The sequence below is a fragment of the Erinaceus europaeus genome, chromosome 6 (genome assembly GCF_950295315.1).
Source record: "Erinaceus europaeus chromosome 6, mEriEur2.1, whole genome shotgun sequence".
Taxonomy (NCBI): domain Eukaryota; kingdom Metazoa; phylum Chordata; class Mammalia; order Eulipotyphla; family Erinaceidae; genus Erinaceus; species Erinaceus europaeus.
The window spans coordinates 15,835,935-15,853,406 of NC_080167.1; the positions used below are offsets into that span (position 1 = coordinate 15,835,935).

Below are 17,472 nucleotides of genomic sequence, written 5' to 3' on the forward strand. Positions count from 1 at the left end.
GTACTTTCTCACTAGTTCAGTCATTAAACTGTTACCACAAAAAACCAAGTTATTAGGTTCCTTTCATGTTTAAAAGGTTGATCCTACTAATTAAGTAATGAAGTAATACACTTTATTTATTAATCATGACTGTGGTGTACATGTGGCTCCACTAACACAAATGAAACGTGTGTAAGACCACACACTTCAATAAATGATACTGAATTACTGATCAAATATTCCATGAAGTCGGTAAGTTCTCCTTTGTACAAAAAGCCATTTAAATCTGATTACTTCATTCTGTAGTTTTTCGTTTGTTTGCTTGGTATCCTCCAAGGAGGCCAGAGTTTCGGTCTTCTCTTTGGTCATCTGTTCCATTATCTGCATTGCATCTTCTGCTGTTTGAGCAGCCTAAATACAAGAAAGCACTGTGAGAAATGAGGACACCTCCAACCGACACCACTAGGTGACACTCGGACTGTCCTGTTCAGGCAGCCTGCAGTGTCTGTATGGTTAAGAGAATCACAGAGAGGAAGAGGCGGTCACCCAGTGCTAAAACAAACACCACCACATGAAAGCTCTTGCACCAGAATAGAACAAAATCACACGTGCTTTTCAAGTCCATTTTCAGTAAGCCAATTTATAATATGTAATTTTTCTCAGACCCCTCTAAAGCTAACATCTGCCAACACAGGTTTTTAAGTTACACTGAGAGTCATGTTCACCCTGCAGACTTCAGTGAGAAATGTTCTGTGGTGAGAAAAAGTAGCGTCCTTTCATAGCTGATTTTATCAAATATTTACAGTATTATTTTTGCTGTTTCCAATTTGGGGCTCTTGAGGTCACTCAAAATTAAGGCTAACAATTTTTCAAACATAGTAAAATTATTTGGGCGAGTATTAAAATAGGAACCAAGTATTTAATGAGAATAAACAGAAAAGTCTATGAGAGAAGCTGAGGATATTAGAAATAAACTGTGAATAAAGACTGTGAATAAAAAATATATATACTACAAAGATGGAGACAAATTCTGAGCTGATAATATATTAAAAATAATCAGAATGGCCTGAGAGGTGGTGCAGGGGGGGCTAGAGTGTTGAACCTTACAGCACAGGGTCCTCACTGATGCTTGGCATCACACTGCTAGTGATTTTCTGGCGTGTCCTAATAAACTGAAGTGGTCCGGAAAGTGGTGCAGTAGCTAGAGCAAGGGGGGGGGGGGTGGGCATGGATGACAAAGCATGAGGTTCTCAGTTCAACCTCTAGCATTCTATGTGCCAGAGGGATGCTCTGGTTCTCTTTATCATGCTAATAGATGAATCTTTAAATAAATAAAATCATTTAAAGCAGAACCTGTTTATAATTACTGTAGTATACCTGCTCAGTCTTGGGGACTTCACAGGGAGTCATCCCATTCTAAATGAACAGAAACAATCTGATAGAAGACACGCTTTTTTTCACTTATAACCTCCTCGTTTTCATTTTTGCTGTCAGGGGTTCACTCAGGCTTCATGTCTGCAAGATTCTACTGCTTTTGGCAAACCCTTTTTGTTCTTTTTCCAGAGAGAGGGTAAGAGACAGAGAGAGAAACAGAGAGGAGAAACACCACAGCACTGCTTCACCACTTGTGAGCTTCAACCCAGGTCCTTGCACATGGTAAAGTGTGTGTTCTGCTGACTAAACAATCACCAAGCACCCAGTTTTTCTCAAGTCTCTGGAAACCATGGTGTACTTTTCATGAAAAATTCTCCCTAAATTAAAAAATATTGCCCTGGGCTGGTGAGACACTCACCTGGAAGGGTACCTGCTTTGCCATGTGTGAGATCCAGGTTTGAGTCTCTGGCTCCTACGGCACTGGGGGAAGTTTTGGTGCTGTGCTAACTCTCCCTCTCTGTCTCTCTATCTGAAAATGCCAGCCCAGACTGGTGAAGTCCTGGCAGCAGCAAAAATAAATAAATGAATAGTGTTATTTTTTTTATTCACAGTCTATAATTTTTTTTTTTTTTTTTACTAATGAAAATTAAGACTACTGCAATTAGACATTTAGTAAAGCATTGTCCTTTCGGGAGGTAAGTAACAAATGGCTTGAGACATAAAAGCAAAGTGAATTAGTGGGATGAATTCCCCTATGAAGAAATGAAAATCTATAAGCAACTAAAAAGTTAGTGCAGTGTTAGTAGTGCTTAATACTTAAGCCTCCCACTTTACCGTGAATGACTGAAGCGTCTCGAGCTCTCTAATTTTAAGAGTGAGTTTGCTCTTGTCTTTCCTCAAAATACGGTTTTCATTCTGAGATTCTAGGAGATTGGATGAAATGTGGCTATTGGTTTTGGCCAACTGGCTGATCTCTTTTTGAAGGATAAAGTAGCTTTCTGCCAGTTTTTCCTTCTCCTTCAGGAGCTCATCCTTTTCCAGTATCATTTCTCTTTTCTCAGCCAGCAAGTTCTTGTTGTCCTGCATCACCTTGGCTCGGTCAGCCAGGGTCACCTCATGGTTCACTTTGAGGTCATTTAGGATCTTGGTGAGGTAGCTGTGCAGATCCTGCAGTTCTAACTTGGACTTGGACAAGGCAGCAAAATCATTTTTCAGAGTTTCTATATTGGCAGCAAGGCTAGCTGTTTCTGCATTTAAGAGTTCCTTTTCCTTAATTATCTCTATCATTTTTTGTTCTGATTTGGTCTTCTCTTGGATTAATTCAAAGTTTTCAGACTGGAGCTCCTTACTACACACTCGTAATTCTTCTACCTCTTGCTCCAGGAGCACCACTCTCCCATGAAGTTTATTGCTTTCATACAAGGATGACTCATTTTCCTTTGCTCTGGCATCTTTTTCCAGAACCAAGGACTGCTGAACTGCATGGATCTCCTCCTTCAGCTTCTGACACTCTCCTTGCAGGTTTAGTCCATCCCGCAGCAAGATATTCTTTTCAGAACAGCAGGTCTTAAGTTCAGCATTTAAACTCTCCTTTGCTTGCAATATGTTTGTGTGCTCTTTCTCCAGATTCTTTTTGGCGTTTTGAGTCTCTTTTAGCATTAATGAGAGATCACACTTGCTGGCTGCTAGTTCCTGGTTTTCTTTCTTTCTCTCTTGAAGCTCTTTCTTCAGAGCATCAAGGTTACCAAGTAGCTTCATCTTTTCATGCACGATGATTCTCCTGTTTGCAGATTCCTGATCATACTTCCTTTTCAGGTCTCCTATAGCTTTGATGGAATCTTCCCTTTCTGCAAGTAAATCTCCATTTTGCATTTCCAGTACAGATTTTTCTTTCAAGAGGTTGTCATGCTGCTTTTTGAGTTTAGTAATTTTCTGACAAGCTATCTCATTCTCAGAACTTAAGTAAGTAATCTTCTCATTCAGGCTCATCTCAGTATGGGCAGCCTCTTCTGAATATTTGTTGAGTTTTTCAGTGATGAGGGTATTTTCATTTAGAAGTTCTTCTTTTTCAGCCAAAAGCCTTCTCTCAGATGAAGCCAAGGTTTCTTTTTCATGCAGAAGCTGAATGCACTCTGAATCTGTTATCTCTGAACTGGTCTTAATTTCTTCCAGCAGCTTTGTGAGGCTTGTATTTGTAGCCTGCAGCTGCAAAGTCTCCAGTTCAGCCTTTCTCAGAGCTTTACTGGTGTCATCCAGCTGTGTACGGAGACACCCGGCCTCTGTGCTGAGCAGCTGTTTGACCTGCAGGGCGGCCTCTAGGCTGGCATTCAGTTTCTCTTGGTCTTGAAGCAGCATGTCCTTCTCAAACTGAAGATCTCTGTTATTCTGAACAAGATTATCTCTTTCAATCTTTAAGGCTACACACATGTTATCAAGACCTGACTGCTTCTCTAAAGCTGATTTTTTCTCAGCTGTCAGCTCTTCAATCTCTTGCACCAAGGTTCTCTGATCTTTGACTAGCTCTTCATAAGAGTTCTGAAGTTTCTGAATAATTTCATCCTTGTCTTTAACCAAGGTAAGGTTTTCCATAACAAGCTTCTTGATACGCTCCTCCAGGTGATCTTTTTCTTCCTGATCCTTCTTAGACTGAGTGATCAAATTACCTTTGCTGAACTGGAGTTCTTGTACAAGTGCCTGCAAGCTTGCTTTGGAAGCTTGCAAAGAGTTGTTTTCCACATTTATCTTCAAGAGTTCTTCCTGTGCTGTATTGATTTCTTTAAGTAATTTCTCTCTCTCAACAGCCAAAGCTTCTTTATTGAGATGTTCCTGCTGGTAAAGTTTTTCAGCATCTTGCTTTTCTTCTAAGACTTTCTCCTTTTCTAAATTAAGAGCTTCGTTTACTGACCACAGATTCCGTTGGTCTTCCTGAAGTAAAGTTATTTTCGCCTCCACGTCTACAAGCTTTGATAAGAGTGAACCTTTTTCTAACTTTAAAGCATTTCCCTCCTGTGCAAGAAGCTGCTTCTCTGATCTCAGACCCCTCAGCTCTTCTGACATTAGTTCAATTTCTTTTTTGGCTGATGTTAACAAATAAGTTAGCGACTACAGAAACAAAAGATGGAAAGAATGGAAACAAAAATCAAATCAAGCAGACAAATGCAAGCCCAAATAACTTAACGCAACCTAAATTAAATTTTAAATGTATGCCATAGGAACTGATTATCAAAAGAAGAAACTGGATAAACTGAGTCCATAAAAGGACAGTAAGGGTGGGGGTAGCATAATGTTTATGCAAAGAGACTCTCATGCCTGAGGTGCTAGGTTCAATCCCCCCGAATCACCATAAACCAGAGCTGAGAAGTACTCTGGTTAAAAAATAATAATAATAAGGACAATAAAAGCATATATAGCTTTATTGAATGTTGACCTATCACCAGAGCACTGCTCTGCTCTATTTTATGGTGGCAGTAGGGATTGAACTTGGGACCTGGGAGACTCGTGCATAAATTCCTTTTTGATTATCCATTATGCTATATCCCCAGCCCTCTCCTCCTCTTAAACTTTTATCAACTTAAAAAGAAAAAGAAAAAAGAGGCAGGGAGGCTCTTCATTGGTTTAAGGTCCTTGGTTCATTTAATAGTGCCACATAAAAATATATATTGGAGAACATATATGATCTTCATATCATAAAATGAAATTCAATGTATCAAGTCCTATTCAATTTAATAATATGATGTTTCCTCACAGTTATGAAGCCTTGCCTCTTTGTCAATTAGCTGACAGTGCTTCCTGGAGACACTGGATGCTCTCTCTGGAGTTTGCACTTCTAATTTTCTTACAGAGGTTCTGTTCCTCTAAGCAGGCTCTATTTCCTGTTTTCTTGTTTCACTTAGCCGCTGACTCCTGCTTTTCCACAATATGTCTCTCTTAATCCTAGTGCCTAGAGCCTTGGTGCCTAGTGCAAGGTGGCAGCAAGATGGCCAACGTTAAAGAAGCATGCTTTCCCACAACAAAGAGTCAGGGAGAGCTCCTACTCAGGCAACACAGACTCTTTGGGGCAGCTTGGCAACAAGCAACAGAAGGGGTGCCAACATAGAATATTCAGGGAGACCCACAGCCATCACCAGCCTAAAGAAGGCACAGCAGCTGGCACCAAACATCTGAAGGCAGAGGAAGCATTACAGAAGACTCGTTTACATCCTATAGCGCACGTAAGTTTAACACTTACAAAATTCAATTTAACTCATCTCATATGCTACTGCTCTGTAAGCACCCTCACAGCCCAGGTGCAGAACTCAAGCAGGCTGTACTGCGCCTAGTAATTCTCCCCCATAACATACTTTAGCTCTGTCAGCTTGTTTTCTCAGCTCCGCCATCTCCTGCAGCAAGCTGCCATTTTCTTGTTGTGTTGCCTTCAGCTTCTCCTCTGTGTTCAGCAGCATCTTCTGTAGGTTCTGCAGGACTTCTTCGTGCTTGGCCTTAGTCTCAGAGCTGGCCTTTTCGTATCTAGCTTTCATATCCTGACACTGATTATGGCTCATTTCCATTTTCTTTTCCTGCAGAAAGCACAAAGGAAGGGCTTGGATTATTTAGCAGAGTCTGTATTGCCCCTGCCAGCAAATGGACCCATTTATCTCTCCTTACCAGATCTAACAGTTTTCTCTGCATCTCTTGTTTTTCTTCCTCATGCTTTACAGCTGCTTCTTGCTGACTCTTTTCTGCTTTGAGAGTTACTTCTCCAATACTTTTCTGTAGAAAACTGGCATTTTCAGTAGCCTCTGTAAGTTTTAGTTGTAAATCTTCTACACATCTAGAACAGGTTTCAGTAAAAAGTGTCAGATCTTTCATCACCTCACAGGATTTTTTTTTTAATTGCTTTATTGGGGGACTAATGTTTTACAGTCGACAGTAAATACAATAGTTTGTACATGCATAACATTTCTCAGTTTTCCACCCAACATACAACCCCCACTAGGTCCTCTGTCATCCTGTTCCAGGACCTAAACTCTCCCTACCGCTACCCCAGAGTCTTTTACTTTCTCACAGGATACTTAATGGAATTAAACAATATATTGTATATAAATCTAGTGCTATAATGTATGGTAAATAGTAAGCCCCTAAGTGTTAACAATCATTACATTAACATAGGTTAAATATTTTTCACGAGACTATTTTTTTCCATATTATTATTATTATTATTTATTGGATAGGACAGAGAGAAATTAAGAGAGGGGAAGACAGACCTGCTTCACCGCTTGTGAGACAATTCCCCTGCAGGCAGGGAGCCAGAGGCTCAAACTGGGACCTTGTGTGGGTCGTTGTGTTTCATAGTATGTGTGCTTAACCTGGTGCACTATTGCCCAGTCCTCAAGATTTATTATTATTAATACAAGAGAAGGAGGGAGGGAGGGGAGGAAAGGGAGAGAGGGAAAGAGAGAGAGAACTACAGCATCACTCTGGTACATGTGATGCAAGCAAACAAACTTAGGACTTAATGTTCCCAAGTCCAACACTATCACCAAAAGTGGGGTGAGGTCGGAGGGTAGATAACATAATGGTTATGCAGAGAGACTCTCATGACTGAGATTCCAAAGTCCCAGGTTCAATTCCCTGCACCTCCACAAGCCAGAGCTGAACAGTGCTCTGGTAAAAATAAATAAATAAAGGGGGTAGGGTAGATAGCATAATGGTTATTCAAAGGGACTCTCATGCCTGAGGCTCCAAAGTCCCAGGTTTAGTCCCCTGCACCACCATAAGACTGAGCTGAGCAGTGCTCCCTTAAAAAAAAAAAAAAAAAACTACAGGAGTCAGGCGGTAGCGCAGTGGGTTTAAGCGCACATGGCGCAAGGACTGGCACATGAATCCTGGTTCGAGCCCCCGACTCCCCACCTGCAATGGAGTCACTTCACAAGCAGTAAATCAGGTTTGCAGGTGTCTATCTTTCTCTCCTCTTCACTGTCTTCCCCTCCTCTCTCCATTTCTCTGTCCTATCCAACAATGACAACATCAACAATAAAACGACAAGGGCAACAAAAGGGACAATTGCCTATAAAAGACTGCCATAAATGAACTCCTACAAGTCACCAAGAAATCTACAATGTATTGAGTTGTCAGAAAAGACATGGGGCATTTTTACATAAAAAACCTATCAGAACTTCTCAGACCAATTCAGTATTTCTCAAAAGGTTAATAGTTGATTAAAGGACACACTGAAGTAGCAACAGGAAAGAAGAGAGACAGCACATTTTAAAACAAGAATCCTGAAGATTTTTACTTCCCTGCTATCTAGGCTTCACTTCAAAACCCAAAGGAGGAGTCTTAAGTAACACATTTATACATACCTTTCTTTCAAACGTAATTCATCATTCATTTTTGTCAGCTGAGAGGAATTATCTCCTGACATTTTCATTATTTCTGCAATGTCATTTTCCAATTTTTCCTTTGCCTTTATCAATTGTTCTTCTCTTTCATCCTTCTCTTTAAATTTTGCTTCCATATCTGAGTATTAATTAAAAAAAATCATACTATGTTATAATCAACAAAAAAATGTATACAGTATATCCCACATTTTAAGCCTCTGGGAATACTTGGATATTTATGAGAATCATGTTCTGACAGGTAAGACAATAAGCAAGGTATCTAAGGAAAATAAATATTGGTAAGCTACAAGAGAAAAGAAGTACAAGCACAAAACTTAGTTAGGAGTTGATGATGTTGACATTTCAGGTGGTGGCATTAAAGACTGAACAAGTGAGGGAAGAAGTCTGCAAGCAGAGGGGAAGACAAGTGTAAAGGCCTTGAGGCAGAATTACACCTCATATACACGCATCACCACAGAAGTCAGTATGGCTGGGCTGTAATGAGCAAGAGGAAGAAAAGTGCATCCAACCCGAGAAGTAGCAGGGCCTCGTGATAATAAGGACTAAAGCTTTCACTCTGAGTGAGACAGGAGTGACTGGAAGATCATGAGCAGTAACAGGATCTGACATGACGTTCAGGAGAATGCTGCCATAGCTATGTTGACAACAGACTGAAGGGAAGAGGGCAGAAGCATCCACTCTGCAGATGGGGACTGTGGACTTGAACCCAGGTTCTGTGTGCTCAACTGGGTATGTCACCGCCCAGCCCCCAAATAATTTTTCTTACCTGTTAAATTTCCTCTCAGCTTTTCCAATTCAGAATACAGAGTGTTAAACTGTTCCTCTTTTTGACTCAATTTGTTTAGAGTATCTGTTTGGGATAAAGTTCAAATTTTAGTATGTTTCATATTCAGTGAGCCATCTATCCCTTTGTCTCATAAAAGTAGTGTGGCAGGAACTGTGACACAGCAGGCAGAGTTCAGTACTTGCAAACATGAGGTTCTGAGTTCAGTCTCTAGCACTGTATATGCCAGACTGATGTACTGGTTTGCACGGTCTCTCTCTCAATCTCTTATTAATGAATCAATAGTTAAAAAATCTTAATTGGAGCCTAGGAAACAGCATGATGGTTATGCCAAAGACTTTTACATGTGAGGTTTTGAAGTCCCAACTTCAATCCCCAGCACCACCATAAACCAGAGTTGAGCATTCCTCTGGCTAAAAAAAAAAAAGTCTTGCGCTTGATCACCAGCATCACATGTGCCAGAGCAATGCTCTGGTGTTCCTGTTCATTTTCTTACTCTCTTTCCTCTCTCTAACTCCACTCTTTTGCTCATTAGTAAATTAAGCAATCTTTTAGAAAAAAAAAAAACAACTGTATTTACTTTCTCTTTTTTTTTTTTTTAAACCAGAGCACTGCTCAAATCTGGTTTATGGTGGTGTAGGGAATTGAGCCTGGGACCCCTGATGCTTCAGGCATGAAAGTCTTTTGCATAATCATTATGGCATCTCTCCTGCCCAAATACTTTTTACTTCTAAACAGCTTAAATTTCCATAGCCACATTAGGGCAACAGTTGTCATAATGGCCAGTGCAGCTATATACTTAACATTTTGAAAAGTGGAAATTTGAGGAGCCAGGTGGTGGTTCATCTGGTAAAGCACACATATCACCATGTGCAAAGACCTGGGTTCAAACCTGCAGTCCCCACCTGCAGGGAGGTTTCACAGTTGGTGGAGCAGTGCTGCATGTGTCGTTCCTCTCTCTATCTCTTATCCTCTATTAAAAAAAAAAAAAGCAGGCGGGAATAGTGGGAACAGTGGAGTCACACAGACACTATGTGCCACTGATAACCCTGGTGGCAAGAAGAGGAGGGGAGGGAAGGAAGAAGGGGAGGAGGAGGAGGGAGAGGAGGAGGAAGAATAGTAGTTTGTAATACTGGTATTTAGGGGCTGGGGAGATGTTATAATGGTTATACAAAAAGATTTAATCCTGAGGCACCAAAGATCCCAGGTTTTAAATCCCCATGACCACCATAAATCAGAACTAAACTGGGGGTTGGGGCTTGGGGGTGTGGGGGGAAGGGGATTAAAGCAAGCAAACAAACTTAGATCCTGGCTGTCTTGCATCCCAATGAAATTCTGTACTTGAGATTTGACGCCACTAAAACACAAAAAAAGCCCCATTAGAAGCCAACCCAAGTCATGAGCCAGGTATAGGCATGCCTTGTCTACTTCCCTCTCTCCTCCTATGTATTAAAGTTATAAGTGATGAAATTTTAAGATAATACATTTTCCCCAAGTATGTTTATTTTTTAATACGGAACAAGCTTCAAGTCAAAAGAGTAAGTGGGAATTTGAGGCTTCTGGAAGCCATAGAATCCATTAATACTGCACATAGCAGTGCTCGCAGGACAGTGAAATTAGACTACAGATAACACCTACTTTGTGTAGCCCAGAGCTCAGCTTTAGCTTAAGAAGATTTGCTCATGCTCTAGTAAGCTTTACCTTGCATACTTCTCTGAACAGAGACTGCCTCCTCTGAAGCATCAGCAAACTTTTCTTTCTAAAGGGAAAGAGAATGAAATACTCAGAACAGAAAGATTTCAAATTATGGAAATAAAAGCTTCAGTGTTAAATTAACTATGCTGTATTTTTAGTGCTGTTTGTTTCAATAAAACCTATTCTTAAAACATACAGCAATCACTACTATATGTATGTTCTACTTGTATATGCACAAAGGAATGAAATTTCTTAGAAATCTATATCCATGTTCATGTACAGACATTCATGTGTATAAATGGGTGATTGTGTACACATATAGGAGAGTAGATAGCATTATGGTTATGCAAAGAGACTCTCATGCTTGAGGCTCTGAAGTCCCAGGTTCAATCCCAGGCACCACGAGTCAGAGCTGAGCAGTGCTCTGGTTTAAGAAAAAAAAAAAAAGGTGGGAGGAGGCAGGAGGTAGCTCAGTGGGTTAAGCGCACGTAGTGCAAAGCACAAAGACCAGCATAAGGATCCCGGTTCGAGGCCCCGGCTCCCCACCTGCAAGGGAGTTGCTTCACAAGTGGTGAAGTAGGTCTGCAAGTGTCTGTCTTTCTTTCCCCGTCTTTCCCTCCTCTCTCCATTTCTCTAGGTCCTATACAACAACAACAACAACATCAGTAACAACAACAATAATAACTACAACAACAATAAAAAAAACAAGGGCAACAAAAGGGAAAATAAATAAGTATATAAAATTTTTTTTAAAAATTCTTGTGTACACATAGTATGTCTGCATAGACTTGTGGTCTTTATGTATTTTTTAATGTTACTACTCTGAAAAAATAGACCTTCTCTTCATAAATCTGCCTGAGACAGTAAGCAGAATCCTAAAAAGTTTTATGCCAGAAAGTAATTGGAGCCCAGAATCTTGAAACTAGGGTTGGGTCACTTATTTCTTTTTTATTGTCACCAGGGTTATGGCTGGAGCTTGGCATATACACTACAAATTCACTGCTGCTGGTGGCCATTTCCCCCTCACCCTACCCCCCCTTCTTATCTTTTTTAATTTGCTTTTTTCCCTTTTTGTTGCCCTTGTTGTTTTTTTATTGTTGTTGTAGTTATTATTATTGTTGTTGTTATTGATGTTGTCATTATTGGATAGGACAGAGAGAAATGGAGAGAGGAGGGGAAGACAGAGAAGGGGAAAGACAGACACCTGCAGACCTGCTTCACCAACTGTGAAGCGACTCCTCTGCAGGTGGGGAGCCAGAGGCTCGACTAGGGATCCTTACACCTGGTCCCTGACTTTACACCATGTGCGCTTAACACACTGGCTACTGCCCGACCCCCGCGCTTTCTATATTGATAGGACAGAGAGAAATTGAGAGGGAAGGAAGAGGGAGATACACATCTGCAGATTTGCTTTCACCACCTGTGAAAAACCCCCATTGCAGGTGGGGAGCTGGGGCTTGAACCAAGGTCCTTGAACATGGTAATCTGTGCACTCAACCAGGTGTAAAATCACCTGGTCCCGGGTCACCTAGTTTTAAAATTGAAAGGTCCACTGTTCATCTACTGTCCCAAATGTGTGTGTTTTTTTTTCAAAGCACTCTATTGGAAGTTTTTAACTTTTCATTCTATTTATTTATTGAACAGAGACAGAGAAATCAAGAGGGGGAGATAGTGAGAGAGAGAGAGACACCTTCAGCTCTGCTTCACCATTCATGAAGCTTCCCCCCTACAGGTGGGGGCCAGGAGCTTGAACCTGGGTCCTTATGCTCTGTAATATGAGCACTTAACCAGGTGAGCCACCACCTGGCCCCTATTGGAAGTGTTAATGGTTTAACAGTACAGTGGTTGCCATTTCAGTATAATTTCTCATCTACATAATAGGTGTCTGCAAAACCTTTCAACTCCCCGCCCCTGCAAATACAGTTCTTTTCTAAATGTGTCAAAAGGCCAAAATTAACAATACTCCTAGTTTTCCTAAGATAAATTCTGACTTAAAAACACCAAAGATGGGGGTCAGGTGGTAGCGTAGTGGTTAAGCACACATGGCGCTGAAACGCAAGGACAGGCGTTAAGATTCCAGTTGAAGCCCCCGGCTCCCCACCTGCGGGGTTGGGAGGGGTCGTTTCACAGGTAGTGAAGCAGGTCTGCAGGTGTCTATCTTTCTCTCCCCCTCTGTCTTCCCCTCCTCTCTCCATTTCTCTCTGTCCTATCCAACAACAACAATAATAACTACAAAAATAAAAAACAAGGGTAACAAAAGGGAATAAATATACTTTTCTTCACCACTACTTTAGGTACAGAAGTGTAATAAATGGGCACTAGAATGGTATATGGAGTGTTTGAAATAATTGATCCTATGACCCCTGTGCTTCACTCCCCTTTCTCCATAAGCCTCTAACTTTCCTTTCCCATGATGTATAGCTATCAGCGGCACTGTGTGCATGATTACCAGCCTTGATTAAATTTGTACTTTTTAAAAAAATATTTATTTTATTTATTTATGCCCTTTTGTTGCCCTTGTTGTTTTATTATAGTTATTATTGTTGTCATTGTTGTTGGATAGGACCTAGAGAAATGGAGAGAGAAGGGGAAGACAGAGAGGAGGAGAGAAAGAAACCTGCAGACCTGCTTCACTGCTTGTGAAAACATTGAGAGAAATCAATTTAATCAATAACATGCCAAAGTGATGCATTACTAGAGGCTAAAGACAGAATTTTAAAAAAGTAACACCTACCTTTTTTTTTGCTTGGTCTGATTTCCCTTCAAGGTACATATCAGCCCATGGCTTATATATTTAATTTAAGTCAACAATTCAAAGGACACTGGAAATAGCTACAATATTTCTTTATGGAATTACTTGTTTTCAAACAGGAACAATTCAAATGGCCAGAGACCCTGAGATTCAGATTCCCCAAAGGTACTTACCAAACTCTGAAGTTCTTTTTCCAAAGTCTCTTTCACTTGGCTGACTTCACTCAAGTTTTCCTGAAGTTTATTAAGCATTAGCTCTTTCCCCTGCAGCTCTCTGGTAATGGTACTAGCCTAACACACAGTCACATGGTATGAAGCAAATGAACAAAAGGGAAAAATAAATAAAAATAGAAAATAAAAAATATTTTATGAGGAAAAAATAGTTTATGAGAAACAAACACAATGAAACAAAACTGACATAATGGCATAAGTTAAGAAGAAGTTGTATTTTTTTCTACTTTAAAAAGCTGATGACTTTCCATACAATCTGTTGTATATATGACCATTTACTGACTATTTTAAACAGAATGGAACATTTTTCTATACCTATATTTGGAATATCAGCATAATCTAAAACAGAATGTGCAGATGTACTTTTCTAAATTAGTTACTTGAGTAATATCATTTTCTGGACTATATAAAAATATTAAGTTAGGGATGATGGGTAATAAAAAAATTAAAAATCTTTAAATCCACCAAATAATAGTGATCAGAACTTGGCTTTTGTTAAGTCTTAATGCAAAAAATGGGCCAACAATTAGCTATGTATTTTTTAATTTTGTTTTGAGCAATACTTTGGAATCAAGTGAGATCTGAGAAGGAAAAAAAAAATCCTGTAACTAGTCTGTCATCTGTCATCTTAGTAAACTAAGTTTACTTTGCAAATTCTTGCTGTTTATCGGTCCTCACCTCTCCCCACTAACCAACACAACCAACCCTTCCTTCCTTGACCAGCTTCACCTGCAAAAGGCCCAGAACATTCCACATCAATGCCAACAGCTAAATGAGTGGAATGAGGACTGGGAAAGAATGATCATTCCTTTATATAGTCTTTAAAAATGAAGATGACATTTAACATGGCTTGCTAGTAAGAAGTATAGCTGGAAAATGTTTCAGATAAGTTTCTATTCTTGTCATCTTCACAGAAAAGCAGAGTAAGTGATGTTCTAATTGTGGCACAGGGAAAAAGAAAAAAAAAACTCCAGTGCAACACGAGTGGATGAGTGGTAGTGCCAAGGGCTCCAGGCTCTTAACCTTAATTGTGCTTAAATGTCTGGGGGGGGGGGGGGTAACATAATGGTTATGCAAAGAGATTGCCCAGCTCCAAGTCCATGCTTTCTATACATTCCCTGGTGTCCCACCTCAGGCTGATATCATTTGTATATTAATAGTCCCAGACTCCTCTTGGGATCACAACTGTTATGCAAAAAGACTGTCATGCCTGACAAGTTCAATCTCCCACACCACCATAAGTCAGAGCTGTGCAGTGTTCTGGTGTTTCTGCATCTCTCTCAAAAATAAAATAAATAAAATACTAAAAAATAATAAAGGTAAAAAAAAATGTTTCCTCCCAACCTTCCTTCAAAACTGGGACCTAAATCCAGATTCTCACACATGCAAAACATATGGTTTAGCATTGATAATATGTCCCCAACTTGAATGTTACATCTCATGGCACATTAATTTACTATGGTCAAGATGAAGTCATACTTGTTAACATGTGGGCAAGACAATTATGGAGGTGGGGAAGGAGAAGATGATTTTACAAATTACCATTTTATTCATTCATTTACTTGAATACCATCATCACAGAAAGTTACCAATTTTAAACAGTGATTATAGATTGGGGCCAAGTTTAAATGAGACTACAGCTCAGTTCAGACAAGTGTAATAAGGTATCCAGATAATAGAAAAATAAAGTAAATTCAGAATTAAGCCAAATTTTCTCTAATCTCCTCAGATGAAACCATATTCATGATACTGTGCTCAACTATGAGACCTATTACCAAATAACTTGTGTTAAGTTAGGAGACTGAAAGATGAATTTTGTCAATTAAAATAACACAATTCAAAATAAGAATGACAAATGAAAAAGAAAAGGATGGAGGATGTCAATACAAACCTTGCCACTTTCAGCATTCTTTTCAACCTCTAAATTGTTTATGTGTTTCTCAGCTGCCTCAAGCTGCTGTCTAAGTTTCTCAATTTCCGATTTACCTTCGGAACTGGCTTTCCGAAGTGCATCAAGATCCGAGAGCTTTTCTTCAGTAGCCTTGAACTGTGATGTAAAATTATCAATAACTTTGGTTTGTTCATTGCATTTGGCTTGTAGTACCTCTAGTTCCTTTACCTTTATTTCAGCTTCCTGTAATTTATTTAAGGTGTCTTCCATTTCTACTAGATGCTGGTCTTCTGCTCTGTCCAGTTTCGATTTGATGGCTTCCAGGCTGTTCTCTTTTTCTTTAATTACATTCATCAGCTTGGTCTTTAGGGATTCCATCTCATTAGCATGAGCAGATCTTTCAGAGTCTTGTTTATTCTGTAAACTTTCTATCTCCTGTTGATAATCCAGTCTCAGTTTTTCTATTTGTGTTTTTAGTTCAGCAAATTCTGCTGCCTCTGTTCCAACCCCCTTGCTGAAGGACACCTTTAGCTCCTCCATTGCCTGCTGGTGGGACCCGATGGCAGTCTCCAGCTTGGACTTCCACAAGGCTATCACATCTGAATTCTCCTTGTTGGCATGATCAAGCTTGCTTCTCAATGACTCATTCTCTTTGGAAAGCTTCTCTGTGGCAGCCTGAAGAGCCTTTATTTCTTTCTGATGTGCTTCTTCCTGGGCTCCAAAGTGTTCCTTCAGAGAAGTAATTTCTTTCTGATGGTCAGTGTGGGTGGCTTCCAACTTTTCTTGCAAGGAGCTTATCTCTTGCAAAAGGGAGAGTGACATATCGACATTCCCAGTAGGCTTACTGGACTCTAGCCTTCTTCGAAGCTCAGTTACTTCCTGCACTCTCAATGACAGATCTTTCTCTAATTCCATTATACGGGATTTTTCTGACACTGTAGCGACCTATCAGCAGTTCAAAGAAGAAGATATTTAAATAACTAATCCCTGATGCTTTTCTTTAACCTTGAAGATCTTTAATGGCACTGAAGCTAAAATGGTGAATGCTTACATCTTTATCTTTGTGATAATGATGTGAACCCAATCCTGCCACCTTAAATTCAAAATTATAACCTTTGGAAAACTTCTAACAGTTTGAGATACTAAAATAATCTAAAATTGAAATATCGAGTTTAAATCACTCCAAAAGTTTCTTTTTCCTCTGATTTGGAAGTTCAAATTAATTGATAATAAGCTAGTAGAAACAGTAACTTTTAAAGTTCTCAGAATAATTTGCCTCTAGGACCAAAGAATCCTCTCTAATTACCAGTTCACCCACGATGTATAAATTTTTATCTATCTGACGGACATGATTTTCCACAGAATGGTGCTGCTAAGCACTTGAAATGTGGCTCACCTCATATATGCTATGAGTAGTCTGTGCTATGAATATAAACAGCTCATCATATTTTGTACATGAGAATAAAATATTCTGTAATAATTATGTGATTACTTGGTGAAATAATTTTTACATATATTGGTTTAGATAAGCTGTTATTAATTAATTTTTTTCTTTTACCCATTAAAATGTATGCTAATGTGGGCACCAGACATTTTTCAGTTACATGCGGCTCACATCATACATCAGTGCAAATTTATTATAAATACTATGGGCTACGGTGTGCACTGGCATAAGTGATATGAAATTACCTACCAACTATTTCTTAGAATATCATTATGAACTACAAAGTAAAAGCCTCAATCAAATAATGAATAATTCATTAACTAGTTTCTTAAAAGGACAAAGAATGATTACTTACCTGCAATTATACACAAACATCTTAAAAACAGAACTCCCTCTGAGATTTTATAATTCTACCAGCATTCTGATGTACATCTAATCCCCAAAGCCTAGTGGTTTTCATACTTCAGTGTACACGTGAACCACATGGGATGTGCTCTAAAATGCAGAGTCCAAGCCACTTCAGCATATTCTGATTCTACCTGTCCCCCTGAGGCAGTGTCCAGTAATCTGAGTTTTAAAAGAAACAACCCTAGGACCAGGAATGACAATTTCTTCACCTGTGCCTTTTTTGTATTATTGTTAAAAATTTATTTCCTTATGTTATCTGTTAGGTAGGTAGTTTAGTACACAAAATATGCGGGAAATAGGCAAAAGATTTATTATTTGACTAACCTGGGAAATAGAAGAGAACACAAGTAATTCAAAAATACTAGTGACCCCAAATTTCAAGGGTCAAAATTCCTACAGATTCAAGATTCCTCTCCCACACTGCATTTGTTGGGACAGAAAGCAAAGAATGTCACTTTCATTTTCTCTGCCTACTTACAGGTTGTGATATAAAGACTAAAGTGTCTACATAAGAATGGGAAAAGAAAGCATTTGG

The 17,472-nt window shown here is 39.4% G+C and overlaps 1 protein-coding gene across 8 annotated transcripts in view; it reads right to left on the reverse strand.

The window, feature by feature from the left end:
- The window catches only part of CLIP1 (CAP-Gly domain containing linker protein 1), a 103,274-nt gene that overhangs the window by 41,575 nt on the left and 44,227 nt on the right, over positions 1–17,472 (reverse strand). For 3 of the 8 annotated variants that reach the window (XM_007539808.2, XM_007539807.2, XM_007539806.2), the window contains 8 exons: positions 15,086–16,030; positions 13,138–13,254; positions 10,219–10,276; positions 8,500–8,583; positions 7,695–7,851; positions 5,998–6,163; positions 5,694–5,909; positions 274–390 (listed from right to left, as the gene is read on the reverse strand). In XM_007539808.2, coding sequence (XP_007539870.1) covers positions 274–390; positions 5,694–5,909; positions 5,998–6,163; positions 7,695–7,851; positions 8,500–8,583; positions 10,219–10,276; positions 13,138–13,254; positions 15,086–16,030 — 1,860 coding nt within the window. Of the gene's footprint in view, positions 1–273; positions 391–2,187; positions 4,456–5,693; positions 5,910–5,997; positions 6,164–7,694; positions 7,852–8,499; positions 8,584–10,218; positions 10,277–13,137; positions 13,255–15,085; positions 16,031–17,472 lie in introns of all 8 variants that reach the window. The other 5 variants (XM_060193122.1, XM_060193123.1, XM_060193126.1 and 2 more) reach the window with 3 other exon arrangements.